General features: G+C 34.3%; 1 protein-coding gene across 9 annotated transcripts in view; it reads left to right on the top strand.

Annotated features, from left to right (window-relative positions):
• TRPS1 (transcriptional repressor GATA binding 1) overlaps positions 1–24,043 on the top strand; it is a 261,204-nt gene that overhangs the window by 68,674 nt on the left and 168,487 nt on the right. For all 9 annotated transcript variants that reach the window (XM_055287091.2, XM_055287093.2, XM_055287090.2 and 6 more), the window contains one exon: positions 14,308–14,911. In XM_055287091.2, coding sequence (XP_055143066.1) covers positions 14,308–14,911 — 604 coding nt within the window. The remainder of the gene's footprint in view (positions 1–14,307; positions 14,912–24,043) is intronic.

Below are 24,043 nucleotides of genomic sequence, written 5' to 3'. Positions count from 1 at the left end.
GTGATGAAAGAAGCTCTAGAGAAAAGAGAACTATTCTTTTCTTGTTCACCACTGTATCTGCACGATTTAACACAGTGGCATGATGCCTAATGGGAGTTCAGTGAATATCTTTATGTAAATGAGATCCCTGTGAGTTTTTGACTTCACAGTAGTTATGAATAAGCTGAGATTTCCAAGGTGAGTTACATTTTAATGCTTTACTATTATATGGTCTTGGAACCCTTCTGAGGACCTAGGCTTCCATACCAAATGACAGCTTTCTGTTCATTTTGACTTTAAGTCAACTTCTCAGCATTTTATTAGCTAAAAATTGAAATAGCACTTGTCCATAGGACATTAAAATATTCTTGCACTTATGTTTAAATCCTGATATAGTTTGGCTGACCAGGGATCCTTTAAGGTGCTGAGTAGTTTATCTCTAATCTGTTTCTGAGTTCTTATAGAGATGTTTGAAATTGGAGCCTTACAATTTCAGAAGTCACAGCTTAGATGTAGAAAAGATAAAGAAATTCTACTGAACGCTGAACAGTAATAGCGGCCCCAGAGATGTGAAAGGACATAGTCACGTGGATGTTTAGAACTTGATCTGCTATCAAAGCATTTTCCAAAAATGCCTCACTTTTAGGATAGAATAAGAGGACAGGTTTACCTTATCACATAGTATTTTTATAATTAAATTTGTTTACTCCAATTATTCATGTTGGGAAACTTCTGCCATAATTCTGTGTTATTTCTGTGAAATATTCTAGGCTTTTGAGTGCTTTATATAGAAGACTTAGCGGTGTAGTAAAAATTAGCATAAGCCATGAACTGTACGATATGTGAAATCATTTAACTATAAAATGACTATAGCTGAGAAGCAGCAGAGTCGATCTAGAGCTCTGAGTGAAAAACCTCTATCGATTCCATTGCATGGGTGTTTAAGAACTAAGTTAAACTTGGTGGAACTGCAAACATGATCTAGTCAGCAACAGGGATTTGGTCCATTCTCTTAATGTTTAGTATTTACCTATAATACCCCTAACTCAGATTATAACTGGGTTATTATATTCCACCCATGAATGGTTTTCTCACTGCATTTCTTTTCTTATTTATCATTTAATTCAACTGCATACCTGCTCTCTATTAACTGCTGCTTTTCTTATCAAAATTTTCAGTGTTATAACTTAGGTTTTTGGCATGAGTAGGAGGATTACTTCCCCACAAGACAATTATACTAGATAAAACATATTTTGTAATGCATTGCCAGACTTCTACAAAGTAAGAAAAATTTTTGGAGCCTTTGTTCTCCCTTTCATTAAGAGTGCACTAAACACAGAGTAGGGAGAAGTGAAGGGTAAGCTTGGAATGTGAGGTTACACTGAGGGCAAATGCCAATGTCGCTGTTGCATTTGATCAGAAGACTAAGCCTGGAGTTACTCATATAGAGAAGGGGTTGAATCTGAGTTTTGCTTTAAGCTTAGATCTTGAAGGTGGCTAGGATTTTTACATTAGTTCTCCCTCTGACTTCTGGCATAATTAAACACAAGTTTGTCTATAGAAAAGTACTCCAAATTTTACCTCCAAGATATTGATGGATGCAGATAAATCTTACATGAGCTCACTATTACGAAAATTCACCATATGAACAGGAAAATAAGCCATCATGTGTGAAATCAGTAGAAAACACAAATAATAGATGTATATACCCAGTCACTTCAGATACAGGAGTTTTCAGTTATAAAATACTAATAAGCATTCAAAGATATGAAAGTTACAATTAAAAAATGATCAAGCAACATGAGACTATATGAACAGGCACTTCTCAAAAGAAGATATTTATGCGGCCAATAAACATATGAAAAAAGCTCATCATCACTGATCATTAGAGAAATGCAAGTCAAAAACACAATGAGATACCGTTTCACACCAGTTAGAATGGAGATCATTAAAAAGTCAGGAAACAGATGCTGGCGAGGATGTGGAGAAATAGGAACACTTTTACACTGTTGGTGGGAGTGTAAAGTAGTTCAACCATCGTGGAAGACTGTGATGATTCCTGAAGGATCTAGAACCAGAAATACCATTTGACCCAGCCATCCCATTACTGGGTATATACCCAAAGGATTATAAATCATTCTACTATAAAGACACATGCACATGTATGTTTATAGTACCACTGTTCACAATAGCAAAGACTTGGAACCAACCCAAATGTCCATCAAGGATAGATTGGATAAAGAAAATGTGGCACATATACACCACGGAATACTATGCAGCCCTGAAAAATGAGTTCATGTCCTTTGCAGGGACATGGATGGAGCCGGAAACCATCATTCTCAGCAAACTAACACGGGAACAGAAAACCAAGCACTGCATGTTCTCACTTATAAGTGGGAGTTGAACAATGAGAACACATGGACACGGAGAGGGGGAACATCACACACCGGGGCTTGTTGGAGAGTCGGGGGCAAGGGGAAGGAGAGCATTAGGACAAATACCTAATGCATGTGGGGCTTAAAACCTAGATGACAGGTTGATAGGTCCTGCAAACCACCATGGCACATGTATACCTATGTAACAAACCTGCAAGGTCTGCACATGTACCCCAAAACTTAAAGTTAAAAAAAAGCAAGATCACCAAAAATTAACAAATAACATAGTTTTAATTGAGAAATATAACTCTTGAAACTTAAAACATATGGATTGATTAAACTACATATTAGACAATTAAAGAGAGCAAATGAATTAATCAAAATGAGGCATTAGAATAAGAGAGAGCAAGGAGATACAAAATATCAAAGACGTTTAGTAAGATATGGAATATAATGAGCTGTTGTAACATACATCTAATCGGAGTCCCAGAAGAAAGAAAATATACAGAATAGAGAGTAGGTAATCAGTATTTGAGCAGAAAATGGTAAAAGACTTTCTAGAACCAATGAAAGACATAAATACTTAGATGCAAAGAAGCGAAGCATACACTAAGCAGGATGATGTATATGAATAAGTTCAGTTACACACACATTGTAGCAAAAGTGAGAATGCCAAGGCAGAGACATCCTTAAAAACAGCTGTAGACTAACAAGAAATCGACTACTTAGAAAAGACAGTTGACAGACTTTTTATTAGCAATGGAACCTGGAGGAAGGAGGAATATTATTCAGAGTTTTGAAAAAACATCAAATAGTCAACCTTGTATTGTCTGCCCATCAAAGCTATCTCCTAAGAATAAGAGCAAAGCAAAGACATTTTCTGGTAAGTGAAGACCAGGGAACCATCTGAGCAAATCTAAACAAACATTACCTGTCTCGTTTATGCAGTTAAAAAAGGAACGGACTAGGCGGGGCACAGTGGCTCACACCTGAAATCCCAGCATGTGGGAGGCCAAGGCTTGAACCCAGAAGTTTGAGATCAGCCTGGGCAGCATACCAAGATCTCATCTCTAAAAAAAAAAAAAAAGAAAAAAGATAAAAAAATGATCTGAATATAGTGGTGATTACCTGTGGTCCCAGGTACTTAGGCGCTGTGATGGGAGGACCACTTAAGCCCAGGAGGTCGAGGCTGCATTAAGCCATGATCATGCCGCTGGCCTGGGCCACAAAGACTAAGGTATTGCGTCATGCTACTATGTAAGTTTGAAGGGAAAATGACTAGAATGAAGGTATTCTAAGACACCTGAATTGTTGGGAGTTAGCGAGCTAGGACTTTGTTATACATACTTGGAAAAATTTAAGGATAACTAATAAAGAATAGGAAATGAATGCATAACTTCCAAAACTATGGAGGAGAAAAAATGGAATAATGAAATAAAGAACACCCATAAAATTCAATCAGCTTTTTAAAAAATGGTGAGAAAATATGTGGGAAGCGTTAGACATATAGACATTTTAAAGTAAAATCTATAAAAATTGTAGATATCAAAAGTCTTAATGTGTGTCTATTAAACTTTTCTACTGAAAAGATATCAGATGATATTTAAAAAAATTATAACTGTATCCTGCATACTGTATATACACCTGAAACATAAGTCTCTGGATGTTCAAAAGAAAAGAATAGACTTAGTTATACCCGCAAATATAAACTAAAGGAAAATCGAGGTATCTTTATTAATCTCATACAATTTTAAGAATTTATTACAAATAGCCTATGGAGGAAAGAAGGGATCATTGCATAATAAGAGGTTTAACTTCTTCAGAACATACAATGGTTCTAAATACATAACACATAAATACAAATAAGTAAAGCAAAAGGTGATAGAGGAGCTACAGGGAAAACATGACACACCACAATCACAATGATAAAGTTTTAAGAAAACTCCTTAAAAGTTAAGCACAAAAAAGTTTTCAAAATTGAAAAGATTTGAACAACAAATTATCAAACCTGATTTGATAAAAAATATACAAGTTCTGTACAAATTAGAGAATGTACATGCTTTTAAAGCACATATAGAGCAGTTATAAAAATTGAGACATATTAAGCCAAAAAAATTAAATTTCAAAAAACAGTATCTCATAGAACATATCCTTTGACTCTGTGCAATGAAATTAGACCTCCATAACAAAAAGCTAAGGATCAATAAAGTTATACAGGGCCAATCATAACCAAACAAAAAAAAATGAGATCCCTTTATTAATCTCAGAAAACATAGATTTTATGATAAAACACCTTATAAGGGATAGAAATGGTCGGAACATACTACTTTGGAAGGCAAATTTGGCAAAATTTGGCAATATCAGATGTTTGTATTCCCAGTGACTACGTAATTTAACTTTTCAGAAGACTTTTTGCATGGGTTTGCTAGGAAACGTGCAAAAATGTTCATAATTGCATTTTTTTGAAAGAACAAAACAAAGTCCAAAATAAAAACAGGAAAAAACTCTGATTGTCTTTCCAATAAAGATTAATTTATTTGTAGAATTTTCAAGCAGTAGAATGTTTTACAGTAGTGAATTTAATAAGTGACAAGTGACTACAACATAAATGATCCTTAGAATAATTTTGACTGAATAAAAACGTGATAAAGACAAGTCACAGTGGGATAGTGTTTTATATAAATTCAAAAGATAAAACTATAAATTTTCATGTTATATGTTTATGATATACATATGAATATCATATGCATGCACATATATGCATGTGTGCATGCATGGATAAATACATCTGAAATATACATATAGACATGTATGTATACATACATATGATATATGCACATAGATATATGTATATATGTATGCATACATATAAGTATATATGTATATGATGCTCATGTATATCGTCTACATATACTCTACTGTACCATAAATAGTACTTTCTTTATCATATGTAATCATATCTATATCTATCCATATAGAATCTCTTTCTCTCTACACACACATAGATCTCGATTCAGTTATGTAAAATCACATTCTGTGATTCTGAAATCACTTCAGGTTTTAATTTGTTTGCGAACTTAGATGTAAATGAATATGTGTGTGTGTATTTATTTGTATGTCACTAACATACAGTGTACAACTTTAAAATAAAAAATGAGGCATCAATTCTCATCATTGCCCATGTCGAGTAAATATATGAATGAATGATCAATCTCACTGTTAAATAACTTACTATTAAAGAACTACTACAGACTCAGTAATATAATTATTGTCTAGTACAAATATTAAAATGTTCATTGTTGGCTAAAATGTGGAAAACTACACACATATTTTGGTAGTGTATGCGATGACAAGACTGTGCGTTAGGAGATTTACGAATGCATTTTAAAATTTTTAAACAGTGCTTGCAACTTCCAGACATAAAATAGGCAAACTCAGACTGAAAGAGTTGACATTGGTTGCAGTAGGTGGTCAAATTAATTTAGCTCCTGCTCAATCTCTATCTTACATTTAAATTTGTATATGTTATGTGTCATATTTTTAAAAATAATACCTAATAAATCAGTTGCTTATAATACCTTGAAATAGACATGATAGTTCAATTAGAAAATACCCACTGTGAGACAAAAAGTTACCCAGGATATTATAGTTCACCAAACAAACAAACAAAGAAATAAAACCTCACAAAGCCATTACCTTTATTTGTATACATTATTTATTAGACATTTCAGAACTAATGCTTCTGAATACTATGCAAGAACAGTTATCAAGTCTCGGAATAAGATACATTTTAGCCACAGTTTCAATTCCATTGATATTTGTATAAATAATTTCCTCTTCCTTATTTACTTTCTATTTTATTGAAAGACTTTCTATATGAACGTTTTGTAGGGAATGTTTACCTTTTGAAAGGGAATTCTAGGTTTGATTTTTAAGATAGGTGTTAGTAGTGTTTTTTCTACCACTCGAAGATGTGAGCACCTCATCCCATCTCCCCAAAAGCCGGTTACTATTACTGAGCAAATCCTAATCAGATTATTTCAACTTAAAAATGCAAGATGAGTAAACAACATAATTATTTTCATCCGGAATTTCAATTTTTCTTGGATTATGTTCTGTAGACTATTTCTCCTCTTTTAACTAGTTTACAGTTCTCAAGGATTGACCTAATAATCCATCTGTAATTCTGTTTTTGTCTTTGTTCCTGCTACTCTCTGTTTTTCATTTTATCATTTTACAGTGGCAGTAATGCCACATGCCACTCGTTGTAGACATTTATAGCAACAATGCATATATTACAAAAATGACTAACTTTATTAGATTTCAGACCTACTTGAACTACATTTAAATTTAAGTATTTGAATCACCTCCCTTTTCCCCACTTCTGTGATAATTTATCCGTAGTCGTTTGATTCTGTAATAACCAAAAAAAAACCTCTGAAAGTCTAATCAATTAGTATTTATGATTTATTCATTTACTTTGATGCTTCATTTAGTCATTGAAGTATAAAAACTGTGGTTAAAATTATTCATTGATTGTCTTTAAGATTAAAAAAATTTATTGAAAGTAATATACTGTTATTTAGTAAAAAAGAGCTCTTCAAGTGATGACATAAATCTCAAGTTAACATTTAAAAGAAAAACACAAGGCATCCCTCAGAGCTGTACTTCACATACACTGTAGGTTGGTTTATTATAAAAATAAAAATATTAACAGAGCATAGTAAAGGAGTAGCATCTTTTAGCTGATTTTTTTCTAGAAGCATTCCTCAATGCTTTATGATTTATGAAAATAATTCATAATATTCTCTACTAATGAATGAAATACTACTATTGTGAATAAAGACTATTGTGCATTGAAACATGGAAGGATCAAAAAACAAATGCTTTTTTATAGCACATGAAAATTCTATAAAGTAGAATAAGGAATAACAATTATTTTTTCACAGAGGTTCTAAGTCACTTGAATTAAATACAAATTTGATCTTTTTAGGCAATTTGGTGTCGTTTGCCTAGAGAGAAAGCATGATTTAGTTCTGTAATCAAAATTTCTTTGACTTGCCTCCACATTCTCAGATATTGTATGGGACACAGTGAGATTTTATAAAACTATGTCCCAAATATTTTATGCAGCATACACTAACATATTCATTTATTATCTGAAATTTAAATTTAACTGAGCATTCTGTGTTTTATGTGATGACCTTATGCTTATGCTAAGGAGGTCTATAAAATGACATCTTTTTTTCTCAGATAATATGAAGAAAGTGTTTGCTATCAGTGTGGCAGGAGGATATAGCATTTAGATTAATGCAAAGCATGTATTTGTAAAAAATTTGAAATTAGTTTGACTTAATATACCCAGAGGTTTTAGGAGTTTTTAACTAATGAGGAGTTTATTCATAGGATCACTCAAAATATGCCATCTGCAAAATATCTGTGTACATCTTAATATTTCTGTCTGCTTTGTGACCCTACATATTAAATCCAGCATCTTGAACATCCAGAGCTGTGATTGTCCATTTCTTTGTTATTACGCAGATACTTGCTGTCAATCTGGATGTTTTGTGATGAGAGGAATCAATAGATGTGTGAGCTTTGGTCTCGACCTTAGGGTAATTACATATACCTGTAAAGTGAGGCATATATAATTTTAATCAAATACCATCTGTGATTAAAAAAAAATTGAAGAGGAATATAAGGATTTAGAGTAACGAAGAAGACACTAGATTAATTCTTGGATTGAATCATTTGGGAAGTCTTTATGGAAGAGGGGGTGGTTAAGTTGGATCTTGAGAAATAGAGGAAAAATTTCCTGAATGTCTTTGAAGTTTTCATGTTAATGCTGATGAAAAGAAAGTGCATTTAGTAGGTTGGAGGAGAGTCCAAATTAATGTACTTTCGCAATGACTAAACTTTTATTCTTGAGAAAAGTTTCCTTTTACTGGGGTTTATTATAAGCTAGTCTTATTATTTGGAAGTGTGACATTATATTGAAGATCTTGTCAGTTATTATTGTGAGAATGATACATGTCAGAGAATATGCTCAAATCTTTTAGGTACTAATTCCTGAACAATCATTGCTTTAACTATCAAATAATGTACATGAAACAGTAACCATAGACAAGAGCAAAAGTATTCTATTCTGCCTTCAATATTTTTATGCTAATTAACTCTTCTGTGCTTCTGCTTCTTTATCTGCAAAGTGGGGTGGAAATGTATACTTTGTGTTATTGCTTCGGGCAATATATGTAAATGATCTAGTACTAAAGAATATTTAAAGACAATCTCCAAACAGTGATAAAGAAAAAATGAATTGGGATTATTCCTGACAATTTTGTGCTTGTAGTTTATTTTATAAAGCTGTGAACGTTGAGTTAGAAGGTATATGTGACTTAAGAATAATAACAATGTTGCTATTCATAAAAAATTCATCTTGGACCTGAGTATGGTGGTGCAGGCCTCTAATCCCAGCTACTCAGGAGGCTGAGGTGGGAGAATCCCTTGAGCCCAGGAGTTCAAGGCCAGCCTGGGCAACATAGTGAGACCTCATCTCTTAAAAAAAAAAATTCATTTGGGAATGTTCTAAAAGTGCTGAGTACATGCGGGTATATTAACAGTATACTCCAAGCCAACACTCTTGTTGTGAGTTATTTATGACCATAGCTGCATGATTCTTGCTACTCAAGGTGTGGTCTGGGAAACAACAGCATTAGCATCATCTAAGAGCTTGTAAGAAATACAGAGTATTATCAGAATCTGGGAAAATTTGAAATAAAAGAAGAAATACAGAATATTAGATCCTACCCTAGTCTTCCAGCATCAGAATATGAATTTGAATGAAATCCCCAGGTGATTTTTACAGGTTAGTTTGAGAAGCACTGGTCTAGATCTTAGTATAGGTTATTGAAAAGTTTATATTGCTCCAGGCTTTTGACAGTAATGTCTTTTTAATATGTTTCCTGTCATTCATTTAGGACTGATAATATAAGGAGAAAGGAGTTGTTCAAATCTCAAGAGCACTTTGTAGCAAATTGCCTTTTCTGCTTCACCTAGTGGTGTTCAATAGCCTGAAAGATTGAGCAGTTTAACAGTTTACTGCTTAAATGCCAAGCTTTACCCTTTTTTCATTAATAGTAGTAAGACCCAGAGTCTCAAGATTCTGAATAACAATAATAGTAAGATCATTACCTGTATTTTATTAAAGCTTTGGGAGTTAGGAGATATCTTGTGAGTTTACTCATTTAAGTTGTTTAGAGCCATTATGTAGCTAGTAATACAGTTTATGGGTACTGGTCCCTGCGTTGGCGTCATTTGAGGACTTTGTTAAACATTTAGATTCTCAGATTATGCCCGGGATATTGTGGTTCAGTGGGATAAGAAAGACTTGGAATCTCTATTGCTGAGAAAGAAACTCTTTGGGTTGCAATGCTGCCCAGCCTGTTTTGCAAACCATTGCTGTAGTCAGTTTCTTTTTTCTCTGTTAGAAGACCTTTTCCATCCCCTGTGTTTTCATTTGGCATATCGTCAGTAGTTTACATTTATATAAAATTAGAAAGGTAGGCAGTGGAAAACAGAAAAATATAACATTGTTCTGGGAGTTTGAAGCCCTGTGTTCTTGACTTGATATAGATGAAATGGGCAAGGCACTCTTTCTCCATTTTACTATCTGTGAAATGGGCCGTATACTTCAGTGGAACGTGAGAACCTGTAGACATGAGTGCTTTGAACTTTCAAAAGAAGTGTGAATTGAGCTTGTTTTTACAACCTTGTTGTAATATCCTTCCTGTTAAAATGTGTTTTCCTTTTCGACATAAAACCTGGTTCTCACGGAAAACTTACCCCTGCACTTCCTGTTTCCTTTGTACTTTATTCCTATCCCCACTCTTCTCTGTGTTCCTATAGCTCTCCAGCACCTGTACCATGGGCGGTTTTGCCTAGGTCGGTTGGTTCACGAGGTCCTCTCCGGGCTGATGAGAGCAGCTCCTGCTGAGACATGCCAGGAGTCAGGGAGTTTTCCTTTGGGACAGAAACTTCAAACTAGAAAACCTAGAAGACTCAGACACCTTGTCTCAGGGTGTGATACCCTGTGATGAACTCATGTTTTGGACAGGGACCTAGGACTTTGTATATTTGAGAGGAAGTACTAGTTAAATAATAGGTGAAGATTATGTAACTTCAATATCTACTGATTCTGCAATCTAGAAATATTCTTAAGTGACCCCTATTCCTTCATCTTTCTTCAGAATCAGTAGATATTGAAGGAACATAATATTAATTACTTAGCTATATTCCTAGATATGCCATGTTCTAAACAACTTTAATGAATACATTCATAAAACATCCTTAACTCCCAAGGTTTTAATAAAACACAGGTAATGCCCTTACTGTCTTTGTTATTTAGAATTTGAAGATACTGGCTCTGACTGCTATTAATGAAAAAAGAGTAAAGCTTGACAATTAAGCAGTAAAAGGCTAAACTGCTCATTCTTTCATGTCATTGAACGCCGCTAGATGAAGCAGAAAAGCATAGAATATATTCTACTGGGCCATGTCCTAAAGCAAAGGATCTTCTAGGACATAAGCTTGGTTTTAAAAATGTTTTTTTCGTCATGGTTGAGGTACATGGGGGAATGGCAATGATCATACCACAGCACCAGTTTGTAAGTTTAAACTCTTGCAGAAACAGTACAGAATGTGGATTCACAGAGAACAGAGCGGCTTTATTTAATTTTAGGATTTATACTGATTAACTCTCATTTATTTACTTAATATGCACAAGAACCCTATCAAGAGACAACTTTATTTTCATTTTGCAGATGAGGAAACTGAGACAGGTCCAGTAAATTATTCAAAGTTACTTACATTGTAGAATACAGAGCCAAAGTTTGAAGCTTAAGCATTCTCCTTAAGAGTCTACACTCTTACATGTGGTTGGTCGTTTCACCAGTAAGAACTGAGAGTCTACCGTTTGAAAATAATTTTGCTTTGTGGTCCACAAGAATTTTGTATTTCTTTTCATATATGTTGATCCCTTCTCCTTCTTGTCACCCTGGTATTTACAGTCTTGATATCTTGAAACAGAATCACTATGATTCTTTAGCATTTTATCACTGGAGTTACCAGTTTTGGTAGAAGTGTCAGTGGTAATTTGTAGTTTTAATTTATAGACATGGATCTCTTTAGAGATTTCAAGCAGAGATCCCACCATGTCAAGGAACCACAAATATGCTAAAGTGGACAGTGAGTCCATTATAACCATCTTGGGGTGAAAATCAATCATGGTTTGCTAAGTGCTGTCAGAAGTTGTTGTTGTTTTAATTTCCATGACTCAATATATTGTGTAGAATATATTCAGTAGGGTAATTTTGGATTTATGTGTTTATCTCCCATTAGGTTAAACTAGAATGTGTGTGGTTTTTTTGTTGTTGTTATTTTGTTTTGTTTGAGATGGAGTCTCGCTGTGTCGCCCAGGTTGGAGCACAGTGTCGTGATCTCGGCTCACTGCAACCTCCGCCTCCCAGGTTCAAGTAATTCTCCTGCCTCAGCCTCCTGAGTAACTGTGATTACAGGCTCCTGCCACCACACCCAGCTAATTTTTGTATTTTTATTAGAGATGGGGTTTCACCATGTTGGTCAGGCTGGTCTTGAACTTCTGACCTCAGGTAATCTGCCCGCCTCTGCTTCCCAGAGTGCTCAGATTACAGGCGTGAGCCACCAGGTCCTGCCTAGAATGTGTTTTTGATAAGAAGCTTTTGTAGATGAGATCCACAGAGGTTCTAGGTCCTAGGTTTTAGGTATTGTCTGTTGTCTTTTGTATTCTTAGTCCTGTTTTTGAATTTTCTGGCCTTGACATTGGTGGCAAGATTATTCCTCTTGTTCATAATCATCTTCACATTAAAGGTTAGGCTATTTCCACTTGAGGAAATTAATTTTACTATTGTGCTTTTATGGTCAATTCATCCTCCCGTTATTTGTCATTTGTTGTATATTTCTCTACTACTTAAACAATGAAGAAAATAGGAAAAAGATTGGAAACAATCTTCTGTAAAAAGTAAATATCCATATTTACTCAACAAAATGTAAGCTCTTGTGTGCTGCATTAAGCACGCTCAACAAATACTTGAGATTTTGTTTCATGTTTTATACCTGTGAATTTTCCTTCCATAAAATAGGAACATTCTTTTGGAATTTCAGCCATCAGACATGTCTTATAAAGGAATGCAGTTATCAGTGAACATTACAGCCCCAGAGTAATTAAAACATGCATTTGAGCACCTACTACCCAGCTGATTGCCTTCCTTTACCTTTGAAGAGATCCCCTCTCCCTACCATGACCTACAAAGCTCTAGATAACCCTTCAAGCTTGTCAATTGACATTCTTCCTCTCATTTATTCCTCTAAAACCACAATGTCCTCTTTTCAGTGTCTCAGACTAGCTAGAATGTGGCTTCCTTTCCCCTTCCTCATCCTCCAAGGATAGCTTCTTTTCACCCTTTGATTTCATATATCTCCCTCAGAAAGTCCTTCCTGATTACCTACGCAGCCCTTTATACCAATTACTATCCATTTCATTCTTAGCACCTGTCACTCTTTGTACTTACAGACTTATAGTCACGTGAAACTTCCTGTCTAGTCATTCCTGACTAGACTCTAAGCAGCAGGTAGGCAAAGACTATATATCTTTTATTCACCAATGTGTACCCAATGCCTGGCAAAGAAATATTTTGATGATTATCTAAAATTACATATATGAGTACATAACTTACAGTATCTTACAGCTTAAAGTAATAACAGCTCACAAAATTTATTTTGTTACTTTAATTTGGTAATTCATAGCAAGTTATATCAGGGAAGTAGAAAGTGTTTCCCTGATATTTATTTAGACAGCCATACACAGCTTTTATAGTTAAATAAACTATGCCTTATTCCACATCACTTGTGTATCTTTCGGGTATGCTTTTTACAGTGCAATACTTCTGTTCTTCTTTGTTAATCAAATATTTGTCCTAATGTAGCAGTTACTGTTCTCTCTTTAACAGCAGAAGATGGTAGGGAATTTGATAATAAAATCATCTTGTTTTATGCCATTTAAAAAGAAAACACACACACCCTTTTAATGAATGTATTTGTAAAACCTCTATTATGGTGTTTGACACTCAACAGACACTCAATTTCTTGAATGTGTTTATGTTCTCATAGATGGATAGAATTTGTTTAGAGAAAAATCATAAATACATCTTATTTTCTAGAGTTTACAGATCAGTGAGCAATATTTAATTCACTAAATGGATTTAAATTTGATGATGGAAAAGAACATTTTATTTCTTTTTTAAAATCATTTAATAATTTGATAATGATTTATTATTTTATATTTAAATTTAGTTCCTTTTAATATATGGAAAAGCTGTACAAAGCATTTCAGCATTAGAAATTGAAGCATATCTATGGGGGGAAAATCCTCAATTTAGTTTAAACAACAGAAAGTGAAAAGGGCATTTGAAATCAGGTGTGAAAACTTAAGAATACTGACTTAAATGATATAATTAATGATTATCCATCAGGGTAAAATGCATCTATCAAGGCAAAATGAACAGAGTGGGGCATTTAATAGTAATGCAAACTAACCAGTTTTAATGCTAATCACCTGGAATGTATGCGCACAAGCACAAGCAGTGTGCGTGCGTGCGTGCATGATGTGTGTTTGTGTGTCTGTGTGTGTGTCTGTGTTATACCTATTACTGCTAATATAACAAGGGCACTTTGAATTCTTTATATAGAACTGAAAATGCCAGTTAATTACATTCCAGTTTTGGGGTGTTAAGAATATTGCATTTCTTTCTACCTACTACATTGCATGAGTAGGTAGAAAATTCAGGTGCTTAAAGGCTATTAAAAATAAAACAATGCTTCGGAACGCTGTCTTTGCAATAACCGTTTTCTTCTTCTCCAGGAGAGCACACAGCTGCTACAAATGCCGTCAGTGCAGTTTTACAGCTGCCGATACTCAGTCACTACTGGAGCACTTCAACACTGTTCACTGCCAGGAACAGGACATCACTACAGCCAACGGCGAAGAGGACGGTCATGCCATATCCACCATCAAAGAGGAGCCCAAAATTGACTTCAAGGTCTACAATCTGCTAACTCCAGACTCTAAAATGGGAGAGCCAGTTTCTGAGAGTGTGGTGAAGAGAGAGAAGCTGGAAGAGAAGGACGGGCTCAAAGAGAAAGTTTGGACCGAGAGTTCCAGTGATGACCTTCGCAATGTGACTTGGAGAGGGGCAGACATCCTGCGGGGAAGTCCGTCATACACCCAAGCAAGCCTGGGGCTGCTGACGCCTGTGTCCGGCACCCAAGAGCAGACAAAGACTCTAAGGGATAGTCCCAATGTGGAAGCTGCCCATCTGGCGCGACCTATTTATGGCTTGGCTGTGGAAACCAAGGGATTCCTGCAGGGGGTGCCAGCTGGCGGAGAGAAGTCTGGGGCCCTCCCCCAGCAGTATCCTGCATCGGGAGAAAACAAGTCCAAGGATGAATCCCAGTCCCTGTTACGGGTAGGATGGTTTCATTTTTAAATAATTCATTTGTTTTGAAGGGCAAAAGGAGGGACACACATCCTTTCTATACAGGATTGTGTTGTGTGTGAAGTGAAACTTAATGATCTGTCTCAATCTGGGGATTTATACTCCTAAGGCCAAAGTGGCAGCAAGTAACTCATGTGTGTTTGTGTGTGCTGTGCACTTACTTGATACAGTGTTAGGCAGTCACTTGTTTGTCTTTGCTCTTAGCTCAGATTGAATGTTGGTTAATCATTCCTGGTGACTATACAAAACAACAAGGCCATATTTGGAGAAGGGAGGTTTAGAATCCCAGAAGGATGTACATCTGTTACACTGAAATAACTAAATGACTTTTAAATTTTAAGCTGCCATGACAGTATATGGTTAATAAGGAAGTCAGAACAGATTTAAATCACTAAGAATGTAATGTCCTTGATGAGATGTTCATACAAAAATACAGAGTTTTTTAAAACCCACGATATAATTATGTATAAACAACAATGCTTGTTGTTGTCGAGTTGCCAACAAGAGGGGGAAAAATGAGAAAAGCCTAAACGTGATTAGTGTGAAAAGCGGCCAAAGAAGAATGCCATGCATTTGATAAGAACAGGATCTTTTAGGGGGAAAGACCTAGTTCCATGTGGAAAAAGAAAAAAAAAACCTCTGAGTAAGGTAAGATCCTCAATTGCTCTCCTCATACTATGTAGACTCAGCATTGTTAAAGAGTATTTTAGATTTTGAAAATTCATGAGCTCCCAATAAGTGATAGTTGCTCGATGCCTAAGACACCACCTCTTGGACATTTTACCTTAACTCTGTGAAAGTTTTGAGCTTTTCTGGATGATTTTGAAGCTTTGTTCGTGCATAGAAGGTAGGATCAGAAACTAGCTAACCTTTACGAAAGATCCAGTTAGGAAATAGAGTTCCATTAGCCAGGTGCTTTGACCTGCGGGTCATAGACCAGTGAGTTCTCTCTGGATGTATACTGGGGAGAAAAATTGCTCCTGCCAATGTCTGCTTGGCTGCTCTGCTCTCATTTCCTGCAGATTCTCTGAAGCCTATCTGTGCTTCTCAGTATTCGCTAGCGGAGTTGAAAAACACCCCTTAGAGGTGCACAGTTAATTATAAAAGCTGTTACCTTTCCCATCTGTAGTCATGCCCTGGAGCTAAGAGATGGGCTTGAATACAGAAGAGGAGATGCCCCTGTACAGAGAGAAACAAAGAATCCTTCCTGCAGGGAAGAAGCAAGTTTATTATGAGTAACTTTGGAAAAAAGAGAAACAGTTTCTGTGCCCTTCAAGAGGGGGTTCAATTTAGGGAACTCCCCTCCGATGAATATACATGGAGCTGCATTTCTATAATTGTCAATATTTGTTGTTTTCTCAGCATGTCATTACTCTTCTGGCCTCAAGTGACTTATGGCTTCTGGTTATAAGGCGGGAATGAAATGTTCTATGTTTTATTAAATTCATACTGCATTTTGAGAGTATGGTATATTTCGGGGCCTTATATCTATATAACTGGAGCCCCTTTCCTTCCTTTTTCCACTTAAAATTGTTTTCATCCATGACATCTTCATTTGACACCATATTGTTTGACTGTTTCTGGAATATCCCCTTTTCTGCCATTGTTTATATACTCTAAGACTTTGAAATGACAATTTATTAAGCAATGGTATAAAAAACCTGAGTATAGTGGTTGCATTTTTCGAGCAAGATGGAGATGATAATACTTTTCTAAAAAATTGTTTTTCTCAATTCCTCCACTTCCTTAAATCCCTGATTTCAAGTTTCTATTGCATCATTTTAACCGCCTTTTCAGTTCCTCCACATTAGCTGCTGAAGTAGGAAACCTTCAACAAGAGATTCCTTAGCTATGTTCTACAATAGTAGCCAAATTCCAACCCTATGATTTACTATCTTCAAAGTCTGTAATCTACTAAATTTCAGAGATCTGATAAAATTACGTTACTATATACATATACATGCATATGCATATATAAAAGGAAGAACATTGAATCATCCTGTGGTTGCAATAAAATTTAAATCTTTTAAGATTCACATTTTATATTTGAATAGTGCTTTTGGAAATCACCAATTTTATTGGATATTTGGAATAGGAAGGGTAGCCAATTTAATTTATTGTACAACATTTAGGTTATTAGCTGTATATGAAATTTTCAGTGTGTACATATCTTAGATGATGAGCTTTTTAAGACACCTAACAGAATTAAGAAATTGCCCATTCTCATTGTAAATTTGACACAAATTCTACGTTGCTGGTATTAGTTGGTATTCTCAAATTATCATACCAAATACATACCTCTAATTCATTACCTTACCAGTGGTAGAAAAAAAAAAAAGCAGAATTTTGAGATCATGTTTACTAAAGGCAAAAAAAAAAGTACTATAAGTTTGTAGTTTCAGAGGCATAGTTATTAGTGAAGATGTCCTGTAATAATTTACACCATAGAAATATACAGATATAATTTACATGTTTTGAACCCAAATTACAGTAGTATATAAATATATGCCTACAGAATGCACACTGACATTTGAAACAATAAAATAGAACTTGAAAGTAACTACAATTATTCAGAAATTGTAAGTAATTTAAGAAATGTAAACTATCAGATTTTAAAAGTGCCTTTTTAATTAAATAGTTTTTTCAATATAGCATTAATAGAGCAAGTATATTAATACATTTATATATACAGTTTCTAATACTAAAGTAAAACTTAATCATTTAAAAATACTATACAGAGTGATATCAAGAATTAAGTATGGAAAACTTGCCCAACAGAAAATGTTGATTTAATATAGTTCAATACTATGCTGGTAAATAATGGAAACATTTTAAAATAAAAGACTGAATGTAGTTAGGATTGTGTTACAAAGCACATAATTAAAATGTTGCTTTCAGCATATTAGTCTTTCTGATAACTTTTTTTTTTTTTAAACTGGTTTTAGCAATGAAAGTTTGCTGTACTTCTGAAAGTGAGGAAGGAAATATAAGAATCACAAGAAGAGCTAAAATTTCGAAATGTTCTCTTCATTAACATTAGTGGTTTTCTCCTTTTTTTGGCTTATGTCAGGGTCAGTGTTTGGCTTTCAGTTTTGTGTTCAATATGGTATCATTTATGTATATTGTTATTTAGTAAATGTCTATATTTTTCCCTTGTTATTAGTATGAAATTGATCTTGATATAAAAATTTTAAGTTGCATATGCCTCTGTATTGACTACTGTGCTTTGAGTATGACAAAAGCCACATTGCCATAAACTTGATCTTATAAATTGCTCTAGGAAAACTAGGCTTTTTGTTGCATATTAATCACACAATATTTCTGCAAAATTTTTGAGTATTTTCTTGTGTTAGTAGGAAGAAGTATTAAGGCCTTTAGAATCTTTGCTAGAAATAGTCTAAGCTATTATATGACAACTTTTATTTATTATCTTAACATTTCTAGAATAGATCTTATAAAACATGAATCACCACCTGAAGGTGGTCACCAACATTTACTAATAATATTTTGAAAACCCAGTGTTTTCATTTAAAGTTTAGGTCTGTGAAGAGGTTAACATGTTTAAAATTACCTGTGCTAAAAGTATAAGTAAATTATTTTATATATTCCAATAGATGTTTCTTAATCGTTTTAAACTAAGTAGTATAGTATAGTCAGCATTCATGTAAAGTTGTATACTTTTCTGACAAGTTTATTTTTATGATGTACATCTACACAAAGGTATTTTTTTTAGATAAACTTATGCAGACGCAACTGTATTAATCTTATTGTTTCCTGAATAAGAAATTCTGGATTTTATTTTTGAAATGGAATTTTTAGATTGGATATTCCATTGCAGAAAACTTGGCTTTTTATCTGATAACTACATGAATAAGGATCCAAAAATCGATCATTAAATTTCACAAAAAAATTAACCAACATTGTATAGTTTTTCATTTGTTAATAAAATACAGAAGTACAGTTAAGCTTATTGGCTGAGTCTTTAGGGGGAGCTCATGGCAAATCAACATTCAGGTAAACTCCTCCATGTTATTTGTCAAAACAGAATGTTACAGATAACTCGTAGCTCAGGTTCTTCCGTAGGTTCAAATGCTGTAGTTATTAGAGCACTTTTTTCTTGCACCTAGAGGAAAGATAAATCTCCTTGAGATTGATCTTGGTTTCCAGTTTAAATTTATTTAGAAAAGTCTGTCAGTTGTAACATCTACATTTTGTGCTGCTTGGCTTCAGCGGAGATGCTCAACCATGGGCCTGGGGAGTTGAGTTCCAAGTTCTGGAAGTTGAGTTCCAAGTTGAGCCACTGACTTTCAAAGGAAGGGCCTCCCAGGATCTCCGTTCATCTGTCGCTTGGAGAGGATCATACTGCCTGCCACCCTCACAGGAGTGTTGTGCAGCTTAGTTAATTAACGTTTGTCAGGCCATTTGAGATCCTCAGATGCAGAGTGCTAGATAAGTGGAAATAGTCTGATTATTTGTTCATTTTGTAAATGTGATACCAGGACAGTACAATGAGAATGTTATTTCCCCTTTTCTTCAGCAGCGTTAAATTTATAGTTTAAAGATTGTTGATACCGGACAGACTATTGAGATGCAAAAATGTTCTTTTGGGGACAGTCCATTGGCAGCCAAACAGACGTTTAAACAAGTGACAATGTTGAATGCCTTTACAACCACTGACAGAAGACTGCAGGAGCTTTTTTTTTTAACTAAAGATGGTCTGAAGTGAAAAGTAATATTCATTGTTTTGCTTCATATTTAATTAAAATGAAAGCAAAATTCCAGTTATCATAGAGGTAGCACTGACTTAATGTTTATGTACATAACTGTTTTTTCACCCGATTTGAACTTTTTACATGTGCATAAGTAAAATACCAAAGAGATCAGACTATATCAGGAAAAATGGGAAGTATATACCTCCCTGAACACTGGTTATGAAGCCGTGACTTTAGGCCCTATTGGTAGTTTCTCTTTAGGTAGCAGTTGATGTTTTCTTTGCCTAAGAGTAAAATAAATGATTAAAAACTATTGACTATATGCAGAGATGAAAAATCCTTGTACATGTCTCTGCTTCTGTGCTATATAGATGTATTTCTGTTGACATCTATTTGAAAAATATATGATTTAAACTCAAATGTTTTAGTTTAGATTTTAAAAATACAATCCATGTATCAAATTCATTATGTGTAATAGTGAACATGACAATTCTGTTTTACCATGTAAAATTTAAGTAGCTTTTTCTTATTTATTGATTATTCATCTTTTACATTTATATACCATTTTTGACAGTAGAAAACAACTAAAACCAATTCCATAGGTATAGAAGTTTGGTTTTATTAGTTAGATTAATGAGATTTTCAAGCAACCTAATTTCTTTTCTGTAAGTCTGCTTCATTAGCCCACACGTTTTTTAAAGCACTTTATTTTTTAAATGCACACACGATAATTGTACATATTATGGGGAACATGGTGCTGTTGTGATACATATAATGTGTGGTGGAAAGATTAGGGTAATTTGCATATCCATCACCTCAACATTTGTAATTTCTTTGTATTAGGGACATTCACTATTCCAGCTATTTGAAACTACGTATTACTGTTAAGTACAGGCATCCTACAGTGCTACAGAACACGGAAACTTACTCCTCCCGTCTAGCTATAACTTCATATCCTTCAACAAATCTCTCCCTATTCTCCCTTTCCCCCTATCCTTCCTATCCTCTAATATCTTCTGTTCTGTTTTTGGTTTCTATGAGATCAATTTTTTTTTTTTTTTTTAGCTTCCACATATAAGTGAGAACATGCAGTGTTTAACTTTCTATTCCAGGCTTATTTCACTTAAAATAACGTTCGCCTGTTCTATTCACATTGCTGCAAATGACAGAATTTTATTCTTTTTTTATGACTGAATATATTCCGTTGTGTGTATTTACCTCATTTTGTTTATTCATTTATCTGTCGCTGGACACCTAGGCTGATTCCGTATCTTGATTATTGTGAATAGTGCTGCAGTGAACATAGGGGTACAGGTGTCTGTTTAATATACTAATTTCCTTTCCTTTGGAAAAATACTCAGGAGAGGGATTGCTGGATCATGTATGTAGTTCTGTTTGCGGTTTTTTGAGGAGCCTCCATACTGTTCTCCATAGTGGCTGCCCTAGTTTATACTCCCACCCACATTAATAGCACTTGAACAACAACAACAACAACGTTTTTGTAACCTAGACTGTTTGTGAGGTCTGGCATAGTTCTGCTGGCCCAGGTTTCTAAAGCAGATGAAGCAGATGTATCTTAGTGAATTGGACTGTAGGTTTGCAGCCACTGTGAAATGTTATCCTTTAGCACAGTATCTGTTCATTATTTCCTGTATAACTATCTTTTGCTTGGCTTCTCTTTTCCGTGGACTTCATGAGTCAGGAGATAACAGGGCCCCCAAAAGAACCCATTGTTGAGCATTCTTAGATGTTGGAAGTGAAGAGTATACAGAAGGTGGCCCAAGTTTCAGGAGCAGAGGGCCAGAATGATTCAAAAATGAGATATGTAGTGTTGATGTGAATCTGGTAATTTTCTGGCAGAGCTCAGTCCGATGGGTCCATTTTATAGGCACATCAATACCTAAAATGCCACAACAAAGTTTTATTTTGGATTTTTGTGGATTTTGTTATTTTCACCAAAAAGGTAAATATTGTCTCCATTGTCATATATATATATATATATATATTTTTTTTTTTTTCCTCTCCCTTCCCTTAGATTCTGTTCAAAACTTTCCTTAAGTGTTTATAGGCAAAGGCATTGATTAGTAGACTGCTCTGCCTGTTAAGGAAGCTTGGCAAGCTAGGTACTGCTGTATCTAGTTGTGTTATTAGTTTAGGGAAAGGCAAATTGTTTCATTGATGTTTGAAGACCCATTTTCCTTTTGGAGAAGCAATACTATTTACAGACTTTTATTATGAACTATAATTTACAAATACAAAGAAGTCTGGAACACAACTCTGTATCAGTGGTTAGGAGTGAAGCAAAGGAATCTTAGTTTTGTTTTTTCTGACGACAGCACACTTGTGATAAATAGAGCGTTTGGCATCATTGTTCATCTCAGAATGATTAAATGCCTCCCTCTCATTTGTAATTTTATGTGTTAACTTCCTTGTTTTAAAAAAGGTAGTTTCTTAATTTTGAAGAATTACTTTGGATATATTAATTAGGAAAGGATAAACCATTTTCTACCATGGAAATTTATGTATGCGTAACATCATGAATAACCAGAAAATGCTAAGTATATACAGTATAGATATCTATTTTTAAAGGCAAAATACCCTTTATAATTTTGCTAACATTAAAAAAGGTACCAATTATGAATCAAACTTTTATGAGAACTTAGGTACAAAATGGAAAAGATTTTTAAAATAGATTTCTGGTTAAAATGATATTTTGTGTGAAGGAAGTGATAAGATTTCTGACAACATGATTTATTGAATTGCATTTGCCTGTAGTGTTACATTTAGTTTAAATTTTTATACAAGACTGATGCTCGATCATAAAAAAGTCTTGGTAGGCAAAGCACATAAAATCCCAGGGAATTAACTTTCTGATTGTAGCTATATACATTGGGTAACACAAGAATACCTGTTTGTAGCTGTCAAATTTGAATTCTTAATGAAGAAGAGAAAATCTGGTGAAACTACTTTAAAACAATTGTATAGGAAAGCATTACCAAAATAATTTGGTTAAAATAGATGGATATGTATAATTGGTTGTCAATTAATTTAGCATTCAGTTTCTAGGATTAAGCTTACTGCCTTTCCATTAATTTATTACTGGATGGATTCCTTTCATCTTCACCAGAACTCTTTGAGGTTGAAACTATTATTATCCCCATCATTTAAATGAGTAAACTGAGGCTTGGATATTAAGTATTTTGCCTAGATCACTCTGCTTATAATGGCAGAGATTAAATTCTAGCTCTGGCAATTCTAGAGTCCCTGCTCATAACCATTGCATAGCCTCCTTTGGTTCAATATGGTTTGCTAATAAATACTTGGGTGACTTTCTACAAGTTCAGAATTAATTTGTTTCATCTAAGCATACACGTTTTCATGTGTATATGTACAAAACAAAATACCTTTTTGAAATTATGTAAGTGATACCTGCTTATTGCAAAAGAGTTGGATGATACAAATACTGTAAAGAAGATGAAAACCACTCATAAATTCCAACCTATAAATACTTTTGTGTTCATATTTTGGCATCTAATGTGTCCTTTATGTATATTTAAATATATATTTTATTCAAGTATAGGATCATGTACCTCCCTGTTTTATAATTTTCTTTTTTAATTTTTCGATGTATTGTGGACATGTTTTCTTGTCAACAAATACATCCCACAATGTTCATTTTTGTGCCTCATTATACCATGGAATAGTGACATCCTCGTATGTTTAAGACATTCCTTATTAATGAACATTTAGGCTACTTCCGATTTTTAATTATAAAGGACATTTTGAAGGACCTCCTTGTACATATTATTCTGTTGCTTTATCATCTTTTTTGGATAATTTCACGTAGTATATTTCCAGTTATTTAAATGAGAAAGTACATGATTTATAACAAATGGTATTTAATGTCCAAGTCACTGTTATCTAAAGGGGTAATTTTTAAGGTATAAAGTAAATTGGCTCATAAAACATCCGTGGGAATAATATCCTAGAAATATTTAAGGATTAACTTCTAAGTTGTAAATTGACATATTTAATGATAGATGCGAAAAATTAGGAGAAAAGCAAGTGGCAATTTTATCACATATATGGAATACAGTACATGCCCGATACAAGGTAAACAGTATAATAAGCTTACTTTATATTGCATATGCAGTATAGTTTATTCTTTAGAGAAACTGATTTGCAAGAAGAACTCATTTTCTTAAGCAGAGTTGAGTCAAGGGTTTTAATTGAAAGCAGTCTACTCAGGCTTTGCCTTTCTCGGGGGAATAATTTCTCTCTTTTCTCTGCTTTTGCTTTGCCTCTATGGATGATGCTTCTGCCACCCTTCACACTTTGTCAGACCAGTTTTGAAGTTTTCGCCTTCCCCAGATGTATGTCGGATGTGTGG

This window comes from Symphalangus syndactylus, chromosome 7 (assembly GCF_028878055.3).
Source record: "Symphalangus syndactylus isolate Jambi chromosome 7, NHGRI_mSymSyn1-v2.1_pri, whole genome shotgun sequence".
Classification (NCBI taxonomy): domain Eukaryota; kingdom Metazoa; phylum Chordata; class Mammalia; order Primates; family Hylobatidae; genus Symphalangus; species Symphalangus syndactylus.
This window is presented reverse-complemented; position numbering and strand designations above follow the sequence as displayed.